Source organism: Haliotis rubra, unplaced genomic scaffold, assembly GCF_003918875.1.
Source record: "Haliotis rubra isolate DU_JTF1 unplaced genomic scaffold, ASM391887v1 Scf786, whole genome shotgun sequence".
In the NCBI taxonomy this organism is placed as follows: domain Eukaryota; kingdom Metazoa; phylum Mollusca; class Gastropoda; order Lepetellida; family Haliotidae; genus Haliotis; species Haliotis rubra.
This window is the reverse complement of record NW_025767508.1, coordinates 161,247-176,443: the sequence shown is the minus strand read 5'-3', so window position 1 is coordinate 176,443 and position 15,197 is coordinate 161,247. Positions and strand designations below refer to the sequence as shown.

Here is a 15,197-nt window from a genome sequence, read left to right as displayed (position 1 = left end):
GGCCTGACCTGTCCTTGTTTTGTCCCCCAAGCACCAGGCATATTATATACTGTCTCTGGCCTGACCTGTCCTTGTTTTGTCCCCCAAGCACCAGGCATATTATATACTGTCTCTGGCCTGACCTGTCCTTGTTTTGTCCCCCAAGCACCAGGCATATTATATACTGTCTCTGGCCTGACCTGTCCTTGTTTTTGTCCCCAAGCACCAGGCATATTATATGCTGTCTCTGGCCTGACCTGTCCTTGTTTTTTGTCCCCAAGCACCAGGCATATTATATGCTGTCTCTGGCCTGACCTGTCCTTGTTTTGTCCCCAAGCACCAGGCATATTATACTGTCTCTGGCCCTGACCTGTCCTTGTTTGTCCCCAAGCACCAGGCATATTATATACTGTCTCTCTGGCCTGACCTGTCCTTGTTTTGTCCCCAAGCACCAGGCATATTATATACTGTCTCTGGCCTGACCTGTCCTTGTTTGTCCCCAAGCACCAGGCATATTATATACTGTCTCTGGCCTGACCTGTCCTTGTTTGTCCCAAGCACCAGGCATATTATATACTGTCTCTGGCCTGACCTGTCCTTGTTTGTCCCAAGCACCAGGCATATTATATACTGTCTCTGGCACTGTGTTGTCCACAGGCACCAGGCATATTATGTACTGTCTCGGCTTCCAGAACTACTGTCCTTGTTTTGTCCCCAAGCACCAGGCATATTATATACTGTCTCTGGCCTGACCTGTCCTTGTTTGTCCCCAAGCACCAGGCATATTATATGCTGTCTCTGGCCTGACCTGTCCTTGTTTTTGTCCCAAGCACCCAGGCATATTATATGCTGTCTACTGTCTCTGGCCTGACCTGTCCTTGTTTGTCCCCAAGCACCAGGCATATTATATACTGTCTCTGGCCTGACCTGTCCTTGTTTGTCCCCCAAGCACCAGGCATATTATATACTGTCTCTGGCCTGACCTGTCCTTGTTTTGTCCCCCAAGCACCAGGCATATTATATACTGTCTCTGGCCTGACCTGTCCTTGTTTTGTCCCCCAAGCACCAGGCATATATATACTGTCTCTGGCCTGACCTGTCCTTGTTTTTGTCCCCAAACACCAGGCATATTATATACTGTCTCTGGCTGACCTGACACATGTAGCATCCCCAAGCACCAGGCATATTATATACTGTCTCTGGCCTGACCTGTCCTTGTTTGTCCCCAAGCACCAGGCATATTATATACTGTCTCTGGCCTGACCTGTCCTTGTTTTTATCAGGGAATGACATCCATTTGGATAAAACTTCCATCTAGGAGACCATCGATAACCTTATCTTCTGTGAGGTGAAACACTTGATGGAGAACTGGACGCATCAGCCATCTGGAAGCAGTAGTTGTAAATACAAGAGGAATATTTATGAACACAGCGATGCCGATCATGAAGAAATCTTAGACAACAAGGATATTTGAGGATTCCGTGAGATATGTTTATGTATCTTCTTACTGTTTTTTTAAAAAATATATCTGTGTATAGATTCTGGGGCAGTTTCTAGTATCCCCAGTATTCCATGCTTGTCTCCCCATGGCAGAGGAACCACGAACAGAAAAGGTTTGCAGCGATCATGTTTTGCTGCAAGAGCCAAGTTAGAAATGAGGTTTGATATGCGTGTCCTATTACTTGTTACCCCTGTGAAATGTCTTAGTCATGATATGGCTGAAATACTGCCGATGTGACTATAAATGTTAACTCACTCACTCACTCAGCGAAATATCTTGTTCATGCTATCCACCACTAGTTGACCACTGTGAAAAATGTTTACATACACCAGTTGAATTAATGTTTAAGAAATATTACTTAGCTGATATGTAAATGGAAATACAATAACAGTCTTTGAAATGTACTGAGGATGAATGACTTGAATATTAAAGGTGCTGATATTAGCCAGTACAGCAACTCTCAGGCTGACTGTCACTTGACTGATTGAAGCATGTCAGATATTATCAAGGTGTATGCAAAACTACAGATGTGCATGTTCAGCAGTTCTCCAGTCCCATTTAAATCTTCGTGCTTGCTACTTCTACAGAACATCAGACATCCCATTGCAGGTTATGTACTCTATAAAAAATAATTTGACAGAATTCTTGATTCAAAATCTAAAGAGTGAACAAAAATGATCTGTGAAATGTGTACTGCATGGCAAGCAGCATTGCAGGGCAGTACTCCTATCAGGCTATGGAAAGTCTCTCCCGTTTCAAAAGTTTATCCAGTTGAAGCAAAATATACAATGATACGATTGAATCAGTCCTACAGATGGTAACTGTAGAGGTTCCAGGATTTGAAAGTTCTGACTCTGACTTTTGCAATCAAAGCTTGTATCTGTTCTGGGATGTCCTCAGATCTATGTGTTTTGGGAGCGAGGTCTGATTTTACTGAGATTGGAATTCTGAAGAAAGATATTTGTATGTTCCATAATTCTCCTCAGTCTCTGTGTATCAGAAGCAAGATGTGACTTTGTGATTGCATATCTGTCAAAGGTATAGTGAGATGGGACTATCTACTATTGATATACTACTCAGACTCTGGTATACCATAGACTGGACTGACAATGTCTAATCCCCTTTTAATCCTACATATTACCCCCTGACTCTGGTTTCAAGTACAACAGAAACTAAGAGTACCACACAGCACATTGAATGTTTGTGGCTTCTGTTGCTCAAATTTACCTACCGGTACACTTTTGAATGTTTGCATTACCAACAGGAATGCAACCCGAATGGTTTCTGTTTTCTAAGTTAGTCACTGACAAGCATGACATATAACATTGTTCTGAGGACAGAAAAAAGAGCTTGCTGGACGTTGGAGGTTAGTGTCATTCACTGCTTATATGGCACATAGTCCAAAAGGTCCAGAGTATTGAATGTATGTAACAGACGTAAGGAGTGACCACTTGATGTCCAGGGGAACTTGTTATGTTTGAGACAGGAGTTGTATGGTGAAAAGGTGATGATGTCACCTTCCAGAATATTTCAGTCATATTGCAGCATGCTGCAAGTGTGTGTGTAGTAGTGTGGACTAATTTGCTAGACACCGAGACACCATGCTGGATACCCAGGCACATCATACTCTCTCTGAGCTGACCTGTCCTTGTTTTGTCAGCCAAGCACCAGCCATGGTAACAACAAGTACAGTATTTTGACATCATTTATAGTAGCCACAAAATTTTCACATTTGTTATGAATTGCAACTGAGGTACAATTTCATCCTCAATTCTTACAGTTCAATATCCCACATTGTATCAAATTCTTACAGTTCAATATCACGCAAGGTATCATGTTCCACGCAGCCTCACAGCCTGATGCACAGTATGGTAAATCAATACCTTGTCCACATAACTGTATGTTGTCTCAGGTGGTCATATTGTGCAGGTGCTTGTTACACCTCCAACTCAGACCTGCGTCATCGACTATACTGTACTGAATCTTCCTCAGCTTCCACACTTACTGAATCTCCATGCCATTCTGATATATATACACTGCACCTATATTGGCCTCATTAATTATGTTTAGAATCCTATTTGAATGTCCAGTCAGAGCCACAATAAATTAATTATCACCTTTGTTTAGTGAGCTGGGTGTTGAAGAAAAGATCTGATAATGAATTGATTATGGCCTTTTGACCAACAAAAACATTTGATTACCATGATATCTGTTAGAGACAATCTGCTGGACTGACATACTCAAAGCAATATCAGTGATCAACTGTTGCAGGTATGTAATTCACAATATATTGGTATCACCAAATATTTCTGAATTTTTAGAAAACTGGAAATTATACAAAAATCATCATTTCAGAGAAATCATATTTTTTTCTCCTAATATGTGGCGTAAAGGGCTCCTTGCTTTGAATCCTACATAAATATGTTTGTGAAAACAAGCCTTGACATACAGATACACAAGTAGTTGTAGAAAACAAGCCTTGACATACAGATACACAAGTAGTTGTTGAAAACAAGCCTTGACATATAGATACACAAGAAGTTGTTGAAAACAAGCCTTGACATATAGATACACAAGAAGTTGTTGAAAACAAGCCTTGACATACAGATACACAAGTAGTTGTTGAAAACAAGCCTTGACATACAGATACACAAGTAGTTGTTGAAAACAAGCCTTGACATACACACAAGAAGTTGTTGAAAACAGTTCCTGACATATAGATACATAAGTAGTTGAAAACAAGCCTTGACATACAGATACACAAGTAGTTGTTGAAAACAAGCCTTGACATATAGATACACAAGAAGTTGTTGAAAACAAGCCTTGACATATAGATACATAAGTAGTTGTTGAAAACAAGCCTTGACATACAGATACACAAGTAGTTGTAGAAAACAAGCCCTTGACATACAGATGCACAAGTAGTTGTGAAGAAAATAAGCCTTGACATACAGATACACAAGTAGTTGTAGAAAACAAGCCTTGACATACAGATACACAAGTAGTTGTTGAAAACAAGCCTTGACATATAGATACACAAGAAGTTGTTGAAAACAAGCCTTGACATACAGATACACAAGTAGTTGTTGAAAACAAGCCTTGACATACAGATACACAAGTAGTTGTTGAAAACAAGCCTTGACATACAGATACACAAGTAGTTGTTGAAAACAAGCCTTGACATACAGATACACAAGTAGTTGTTGAAAACAAGCCTTGACATACAGATACACAAGTAGTTGTTGAAAACAAGCCTTGACATACAGATACACAAGTAGTTGTTGAAAACAAGCCTTGACATACAGATACACAAGTAGTTGTTGAAAACAAGCCTTGACATACAGATACACAAGTAGTTGTTGAAAACAAGCCTTGACATACAGATACACAAGTAGTTGTTGAAAACAAGCCTTGACATACAGATACACAAGTAGTTGTAGAGACCACAACATGCCGACCCAGACGTTGTGAGGCTGTTGACACAGTGTGTTCCTGACATATGACCCACATAGTTGGGATGAGAAGGACTGTCTTCAGTTGTCAGTCAGCGTTGATTGATGTGTACACCAGCAGTGTGTGTTGTGTGGAGGAGGGGCAGATTATTCCATTTGCACACAATGAGGTAATATTATACATGTGAGGCTTGTGATAGCCCATAATGTTTGATGTGTCACCACGTGTTGGCCATGTCACGTCCTATGCAATTATTAATTGTTACCATACTGAAAATCTCATGGAGGTAACAAGATAGATGTAGCATTTCACTAAAGTGATTCTTTGCTACTTGTAATGCTAAATTTGACCGTTTCATGAGTTGATAGTTCATGAAGACTGCTCAACCTTCAGTAAGAGGTCATGAGGTATACAAACTCACATTGTGAAATCCTGCACACTGCCCTAGTGACTCATGTAACTCTCGGTACAAGTGTACCTAATGCTAGTCTGTGGGGCAGTTGGGTAGCCTAGTGGTTAAAGCGTTCGCTCGTCAAGACCCAGGTTCGATTCCAAACATGGGTACAATGTGTGAAGCTCATTTCTGGTGTCCCACACCGTGATATTCCTGGAATATTGAAAGCGGTATAAAACTGAACTCACTCTCACTCACTCACTCACTCACTCACTCACTCACTCACTGTTGTGATGCAGCAGTGTTTCATGACACTGTTGTGTTGCTGATGTTGGCTTGTGTTCTGTTTCAGTGTCAGTAGTAAAGATATAACATTACTGAAGAGATGCTCTCAGATAGACCAATAATTTCTGAAGCTCTGCTGATAATATACTGAGGTTCCTGTAGAAGTACAGGTTAAGAGTCAATGTTATTTTGGACATTCCCATACCTTCATTAAGTTACATTTCACAATCACTTTCTTTGAACTAATTTATTGCCAATCAGGAATATGTACCCAAATATGCATGTATATTTTGTATAACACTTAGCAACAAGATATTGTTAGAATGTTCTTGATGTCATTTAAACTATATTTTGCAGGTAATCCTCGAGGACAATGAAGCTACCATTAAGTACAGGCCATCTGAGACAAGCCCCCAATTTTTGGTAGAAAAGATAGACAACATGGGCTTTGAGGCCAAGGTCAAGGACATTCAGGGTTCAGCATATTCAAGGGGAGATAACTCATCTGAAGCTGTCATTGATATTGTTGGGATGACCTGCATGTCATGTGTCCGTACGATTGAAAACAACATCAGCAAACTTGATGGCATCTACCATATTTCTGTCTCATTGGAGAAAAATTGCGCTGAAGTCACCTTTGATGCCCAGAAACTGAATGCCTCAAAGATCAGTAGTGAGATTGATGAAATGGGCTTCGAAGCTAAAGTGCGACACAGCAGCTCCAGAAACCTGGCAACAAGGATTCATGTGGAGGGAATGACCTGCCAGTCATGTGTCCGCCATATTGAATCCCACATTGGTCAAAAGTCAGGAGTCATTGAAATCCGAGTGTCACTTGCAGACAAAGAAGCCTTCATCATCTATGACCCAAAAGGTACAAACCCTGATAAGCTTCGTGATGAAATTGATGAAATGGGATTTGAAGCCTCCCTTCCCCCTGCTGATATTGTGGATGAATTTGAGGCCATTGCCTCCAGGAAGCCGTCTGGAGAAGCCGAGTGTCTCATTGATATAGACGGCATGACGTGTGGCTCATGTGTGAAAAATATTGAATCTAACATTTCCAGCAAGAGAGGCATCAAAGATATTAAGGTATCACTGCAGAACAAGAACGGGGTTGTAAAGTACGATCCTTCAGTAACAGCCCCAGGAAACATCGCAGATATGATTGATGACATGGGATTCGGGTGCCTCAGTTGCTGAAGGTGGTGGAGGTTCAGAAGGACTGGCAACTGTACTGATCAACATCCGAGGCATGACATGCAATTCATGTGTGAAGACCATCGAAGGAAAGATGGCTGAGCATCCAGGGGTTAAGAATGTCAAGGTTTCCCTGGCCAATCAGGAAGGGGTGTTTGTCTACTATATGAACAAGGTGACTCCAGCCATGCTGTGTGAAGCTGTGGAAGATATGGGCTTTGAAGCAACAACAGCAGGTATGTTTTCCATGATGCTCGCTTCGGCTGTAACCAGACTGGCATGGTACATGTACTGGTTGTAAAGTTGGGATTTCATACATGATACACACTTGGGCTGTAACCAGACTGACATGGTACATGTACTGGTTGTAAAGTTGGGATTTGATACATGATACACACTTGGGCTGTAGCCAGACTGACATGGTACATGTACTGGTTGTAAAGTTGGGATTAGATACATGATACACACTATGGCTGTAACCAGACTGACATGGTACATGTACTGGTTGTAAAGTTGGGATTTGATACATGATACACACTATGGCTGTAACCAGACTGACATGGTACATGTATTGGTTGTAAAGTTGGGATTTGATACATGATACACACTTGGGCTGTAAGCAGACTGACATGGTACATGTACTGGTTGTAAAGTTGGGATTTGATACATGATACACACTTGGGCTGTAACCAGACTGACATGGTGCATGTACTGGTTGTGAAGTTGGGATTTGATACATGATACACACTTGGGCTGTAACCATACTGACATGGTACATGTACTGGTTGTAAAGTTGGGATTTGATACATGATACACACTATGGCTGTAACCAGACTGACATGGTACATGTATTGGTTGTAAAGTTGGGATTTGATACATGATACACACTATGGCTGTAAGCAGACTGACATGGTACATGTACTGGTTGTAAAGTTGGGATTTGATACATGATACACACACTTGGGCTGTAACCAGACTGACATGGTACATGTACTGGTTGTAAAGTTGGGATTTGATACATGATACACACACTTGGGCTGTAACCAGACTGACATGGTACATGTACTGGTTGTAAAGTTGGGATTTGATACATGATACACACTTGGGCTGTAGCCAGACTGACATGGTACATGTACTGGTTGTAAAGTTGGGATTAGATACATGATACACACTATGGCTGTAACCAGACTGACATGGTACATGTACTGGTTGTAAAGTTGGGATTTGATACATGATACACACTATGGCTGTAACCAGACTGACATGGTACATGTATTGGTTGTAATGTTGGGATTTGATACATGATACACACTATGGCTGTAAGCAGACTGACATGGTACATGTACTGGTTGTAAAGTTGGGATTTGATACATGATACACACTTGGGCTGTAACCAGACTGACATGGTGCATGTACTGGTTGTGAAGTTGGGATTTGATACATGATACACACTATGGCTGTAACCATACTGACATGGTACATGTACTGGTTGTAATGTTGGGATTTGATACATGATACACACTATGGCTGTAACCAGACTGACATGGTACATGTATTGGTTGTAAAGTTGGGATTTGATACATGATACACCATGGCTGTAAGCAGACTGACATGGTACATGTACTGGTTGTAAAAGTTGGGATTTGATACATGATACACACTTGGCTGGCTGTAACCAGACTGACATGGTACATGTATTGGTTGTAAAGTTGGGATTTGATACATGATACACACTATGGCTGTAACCAGACTGACATGGTACATGTACTGGTTGTAAAGTTGGGATTTGATACACTGATATACACTTGATACATGGCTGTAACCAGACTGACATGGTACATGTACTGGTTGTAAAGTTGGGATTTGATACATGATACACACTATGGCTGTAACCAGACCATGGTACATGACATTACGGTACATGTACTGGTTGTAAAGTTGGGATTTGATACATGATACACACTATGGCTGTAACCAGACTGACATGGTACATGTATTGGTTGTAAAGTTGGGATTTGATACATGATACACACTATGGCTGTAACCAGACTGACATGGTTCATGTACTGGTTGTAAAGTTGGGATTTGATACATGATACACACTTGGGCTGTAACCAGACTGACATGGTACATGTACTGGTTGTGAAGTTGGGATTTGATACATGATACACACTATGGCTGTAACCATACTGACATGGTACATGTACTGGTTGTAAAGTTGGGATTTGATACATGATACACACTATGGCTGTAACCAGACTGACATGGTACATGTATTGGTTGTAAAGTTGGGATTTGATACATGATACACACTATGGCTGTAAGCAGACTGACATGGTACATGTACTGGTTGTAAAGTTGGGATTTGATACATGATACACACTTGGGCTGTAACCAGACTGACATGGTACATGTACTGGTTGTAAAGTTGGGATTTGATACATGATACACATATACTTGGGCTGTAACCAGACTGACATGGTACATGTACTGGTTGTAAAGTTGGGATTTGATACATGATACACACTATGGCTGTAACCAGACTGACATGGTACATGTACTGGTTGTAAAGTTGGGATTTGATACATGATACACACTATGGCTGTAACCAGACTGACATGGTACATGTATTGGTTGTAAAGTTGGGATTTGATACATGATACACACTATGGCTGTAACCAGACTGACATGGTACATGTACTGGTTGTAAAGTTGGGATTTGATACATGATACACACTTGGGCTGTAACCAGACTGACATGGTACATGTACTGGTTGTAAAGTTGGGATTTGATACATGATACACACTTGGGCTGTAACCAGACTGACATGGTACATGTACTGGTTGTAATGTTGGGATTTGATACATGATACACACTTGGGCTGTAGCCAGACTGACATGGTACATGTACTGGTTGTAATGTTGGGATTTGATACATGATACACACTATGGCTGTAACCAGACTGACATGGTACATGTACTGGTTGTAAAGTTGGGATTTGATACATGATACACACTATGGCTGTAACCAGACTGACATGGTACATGTACTGGTTGTAAAGTTGGGATTTGATACATGATACACACTTGGGCTGTAACCAGACTGACATGGTACATGTACTGGTTGTAAAGTTGGGATTTGATACATGATACACACTTGGGCTGTAACCAGACTGACATGGTACATGTACTGGTTGTAATGTTGGGATTTGATACATGATACACACTTGGGCTGTAGCCAGACTGACATGGTACATGTACTGGTTGTAAAGTTGGGATTTGATACATGATACACACTATGGCTGTAAGCAGACTGACATGGTACATGTACTGGTTGTAATGTTGGGATTTGATACATGATACACACTATGGCTGTAAGCAGACTGACATGGTACATGTACTGGTTGTAATGTTGGGATTTGATACATGATACACACTATGGCTGTAAGCAGACTGACATGGTACATGTACTTGTGGTAAAGTTGGGATTTGATACATGAACATTCAATACCTCAAGTCATATTCCATTATGAATACAACTAAAACATAGTAGGTTGATTTAGGTTGAAGTGAAACAATAACTTGAGAACTTTTATATGAAAGTCCATACATTTTCACATGTGACCACTCCATGTGATGTAGATTTGTGTTTATACATCATGATACTATACTCTTATCATAGGACTGAATATCACAGTGTTCGATGATTGATTTCACCCCAAGTGAAGTACTGTCAATATTGCAGATCGAATCACGTTAATGTGCCTCGATGAGTTATTCATTATTTAGTTAACCCATGCTTGTCGTGAGAGGCAACTAATGGGATTGGGTGGTTGACACATGTCACCATATCCCAATTGCATAGAACGATGCTCATGCTGTTTATCACTGGATTGTCTGGTCCAGATTTGATTATTTACAGACCGCCGCCATATAGCTGGAATATTGCTGAGTGCAGTATTAAACAGCAATCAATCATTATTTAGTGCAATATTATTGTTACATGTGTGTTTAATAATCACACTGAGCATTCTAATAGTGTTCTCAAGCAGTGACTGGATTATGCACTACCTTTATATTCTACATTTAGAGATGATTGTCTGTTGTGATATTGATGTATCAGTAAATTGTTAATGTCAATGCTATATTGATACAAATTTGTGGATAGCAATGCTAAATCATTAGTTAATTTCCACAGATACATTTACATTTATTGTCCGTCTGTTTTGAAACATGGGGACTTTAAATTTGAATTACATCTTTATCAAAAAATGTGAAATTGTCAGACCATGATTTGTCATGGTGTGTGTCAATGATAAATATGGTGGGATTTTTAGAAACTGATAAAGGGACACTGCCCTCTTAGGACATTGCATGGGTAAGTATATGGGTTGAATGTTCAGCACAAAAAAGTGAACTCCAATTTTATCATGTTATGTCAATAAGATTTATGTTTTTCTTCAAGATGAAATATATGCCAACTTAAAGCAAGTTCACTGTTTTTCAGATGGGCTACTGAATCCTTCACATGTTACTTCATCGATACGGAGTTCGGCCAGTCAGGCCAGTATTGGACAGTCCAGCGTCCGGTTCCTAGCTGATGAAGATGGCATGGAAAAGTGCTTCTTGGTTGTCCGGGGGATGACATGTGCATCATGCGTCGCCACCATCGAGAAAAACATCATCAAAGTAGAAGGTATGTCTTCAGTGGTGTCAATGGTGTCCGTTGTGTCCGTGGCCAGTACTCCATTCTCAAATATTCTTTTACTTTTTGCCTCTTCATTTTTCTCTAAGTATGAACTTTGATTTATTGTACTTTGCCTAAACATTCCATCTTTCATCATTTAGTAAAATGACTACATGAAGCATACCAAATAATAGTAATTAAATTATCATGCAATAATGATGTGTGTACACTTGTAAACTAGTGTTGGGAATTGGTTCAAATCTCATAATTGATGATCAATCATCGAAAATAATTGGTTAGCGTCATTTATGAAATTTGTTAATGCACATAAAATAAGGAAAAAACCCATGTAGTTCTTTTAGGGTTTTTTCGCAAAATTTCACATCTTTAAAGGATGACTAGTATGTTGGGAACATAAATTTCTTGGAATCTTCAAGATAAATTCAATCATGACTTGAAACGAGATTGCAGTGCTTACGAAATGTAACAGACAAAACCAACAATGTGAAAAATATCGTTAATGAAAACAAGTGTTCCAGAATTGTTTGTGTTCGATTATGAGAAATTATGATCGATTGCTTGGTCAGTTAGTCACTACGACCAATCTTCGATTATTTCAATTAATCGGACCACCACTATTGTAAACACTACAGAGATGAAATGACTATGATACTCAGGTAGCTAATATGTCTCCCTCTGGTACAGGTGTGAAGAGTGTCCTGGTGGCGCTGATGGCTCAGAAAGCAGAGGTGAAGTACGACCCAGAGTATATCCTCCCATCTCAAATCGCCAACGCTATCAACGACTTGGGATTCTCAGCCACTGTGGTGGAGCAGGAAGGGGGATGGCCAGGGTGTGGTGGAACTCACTGTAAGTTATCAAGGGAAATACTCCGCCTTTTGATGTTCATACATATGTTTTGACTGTTATTTTATTCCTCTCTGGTTTTCTATTGTAAGTCTGGATTCTGATGAAGTCATGAACGTTTTTGTTCATAAAACGTATGTTTGTGAGAACTTATAATAAAATTGTTATCTTTGTAAAATTCATTGTCGTCAAGTGACACAGACAGAAATACTATCTTGAAGCACTTGCAGACAATAAAATTGTGTCAGGCTGGGTGTTTGGTAGTGAACAATGATGTAAATGTAATGATGATTTTGCTTTTAGATAACTGGAATGACGTGTTCCTCATGTGTTCACCTGATCGAGTCCAGTCTGAAGAAGAAACCAGGTATACTCTCGGCTACCGTTGCCCTCTCCACATCCACCGGCAAGTTCGTGTATGACACGGAGGCCACAGGGCCACGCACTATCATCGAAGCTGTTAAGGTTGGTAGTCAGATACAAATATATTCCCAGTTTGTTCGGTGAATTCAGGGTTTGTTTGTTTGGTACTTTTTAAACACGACACTCCACAACATTCCAGCTACAGTGGACTCTGTCAATACCGGCCTCTCTTAACACCGGCACTCTGTCTACATCGGCACAAAGTTTCAGTCCCGGCAGAAATGCACGTTATTATCATTTAGAAACTTCTGTAAACATCGGCATCTGTCTATTCAGGATATCGGCATTGTTTTTCAGTCCCAACGAACAAGTTGTTATGAAAACGAATCTGTAAAAACCGGCACATGAAAGACGGCGTAACCCTTTGATGCAATTAGGTCCAAATGATGTAACAACACAATTCGCTGTGACTCCCGAGATTATTCAGAAACGGAAACTGTTAATCAGTATCTTGTTAATCAGTGAGTGGTACGTAACACTTACCCAGAGTAATTAATACATGTAGTGGGCAGCTTGACTGTATAAACAAGCAAGTGTTTACATTTTGTTGATACGCGGGTATTGACTCGAGATTATTCAGAAACGAAGTGTCAATCAGTTTCTTGTTAATTAGTGAGTGGCACGGTCACTTACATAGAGGCTTAATCGCTTGATGGCGTGTATCGCTCAACGCTTCTGAACATCAACAATATCACTGTACTCTTGCCGAGAGTATTTTCACATTTGTAAGAAGCGATTTTATTGGATAAAGATTGGTTTCTAACGACGCTTTTCACTACACTCTGCTTGCTTATAATAATGGATTGGTCAAAATCAGACACCGGACCTAAGCAGCCAATCATATTATGGAAATGGATACCGCTCTCTCGAACGAAAACTTTTAGATTAAGACGAAAAGTTTTGGGGTAAAATAATGCTATTCTGAACATATTAAGAAAGACATCGCTACCTATAATGTAAATTATGGAACTTATTGGACATAGCGTGCTAGGTTATGGCCTATGACAAAAATGCTTCATGCATATATTTTCACATTAAGCATCGTGTGAAAGCCGAGATGTAACTTGTCAGTGACTTGACTTACATTGCATGATCCCACAAAAGTATGGAAATAGTAATTTTATATGTACGTTTGACAACTTTTATGAATGTTATTGTTGATTTCAATTTATTTAATGATTTCCTCGATGTTTGAAACATCGTTACTTTGCTCTTTGACAATGCTATTGTAGACCCGCTGCCCGAAGCATAAACAAGATTCGTTGTTTGCAATGACATTGCGAAAAATAGTTTATAATTTTAATTCTGCCGATAATATATGATCAGTTGAAATTCAATAAGAGATTTCAGACATTTTTATTTGATTTAAACAACATCAATGTGCATTCAGTCACTGCCTTGTTTCTTATTCAAACATTTTGTTAATGCTAAAGTGACAGTACGACAGCGAACTTCCGTGTGCGCAGGCGTCATAAGCGAACCTAGCTAAACCGGCACTCTGTCAAAACCGGCATTTTTTACTTGGTCCCGACTGATGCCGGTATTGACAGAGTACACTGTATATGATGGCTGGCAGTAAAGAATTTAATCTGCACCAGTGATTGTTTATCTGAGCAACAATAGTGCCATTGGGATGTGATGACCCACAATCAACCTGTCACCAATCTTTACCACCCGATCTATTCACTTTCTAAAACTAACAAGCATAGGTTGATGGGAACCATTATCTTAACCCAGAATCCCCAAGGGAAGTGAACTATGAATGATAGAGAAGACATATTCCTGTCTTAGTCAGCCTTACAATTCACTGTTGGTGGTGATTCCAGAATAATGTCCCAGAACAGGTCCCCACAACAGGTCTCCACAATAGATCCCCACAACAGGTCTCCACAATAGGTCCCCACAATAGGTCCCCACAACAGGTCTCCAATATTGGTCTCCACAACAGGTCTCCACTATAGGTCTCCACAACAGGTCTCCACTATAAGTCTCCACAATAGATCCCCACAACAAGTCTCCAATATAGGTCCCCACAACAGGTCTCCACAATAGATCTCCACTATAGGACGTCGTCATATGAGCGAAATATTCTCAAGCACGTCGTTCAACCCAATTTCACCTCACCTCACCTCAACTATAGGTCCCCACCACAGGTCCCCACAACAGATCTCTCATGCCTGTCATAAGAGCTGACTGAAAAGGGGACAAGCAGGGAGACTGTGTCTTGTCTCATCGTGTCTGGTGTGGGGAGCTTGTCATGCTGTCAACCACTTGTTCCAGGTGTATTTACACCACCATACTGTATCTGTAATACTGATGAGTGAGCCAAGAACAGCACACAAACTAATATATCCAAACAATATGTGATATTGTAATGGCATAATTTCCTATGGAACTGGTTGATAGTA

General features: G+C 40.3%; 1 protein-coding gene across 1 annotated transcript in view; it reads left to right on the top strand.

Moving 5' to 3' along the window:
• The window catches only part of LOC124261035 (copper-transporting ATPase 1-like), a 62,417-nt gene that overhangs the window by 28,513 nt on the left and 18,707 nt on the right, over positions 1 to 15,197 (top strand). The window contains 6 exon segments of the mRNA XM_046695355.1: positions 5,970 to 6,799; positions 6,801 to 7,048; positions 11,320 to 11,508; positions 12,205 to 12,344; positions 12,346 to 12,369; positions 12,670 to 12,831. Of these exon segments, the coding sequence (XP_046551311.1) occupies positions 5,970 to 6,799; positions 6,801 to 7,048; positions 11,320 to 11,508; positions 12,205 to 12,344; positions 12,346 to 12,369; positions 12,670 to 12,831 (1,593 nt within the window).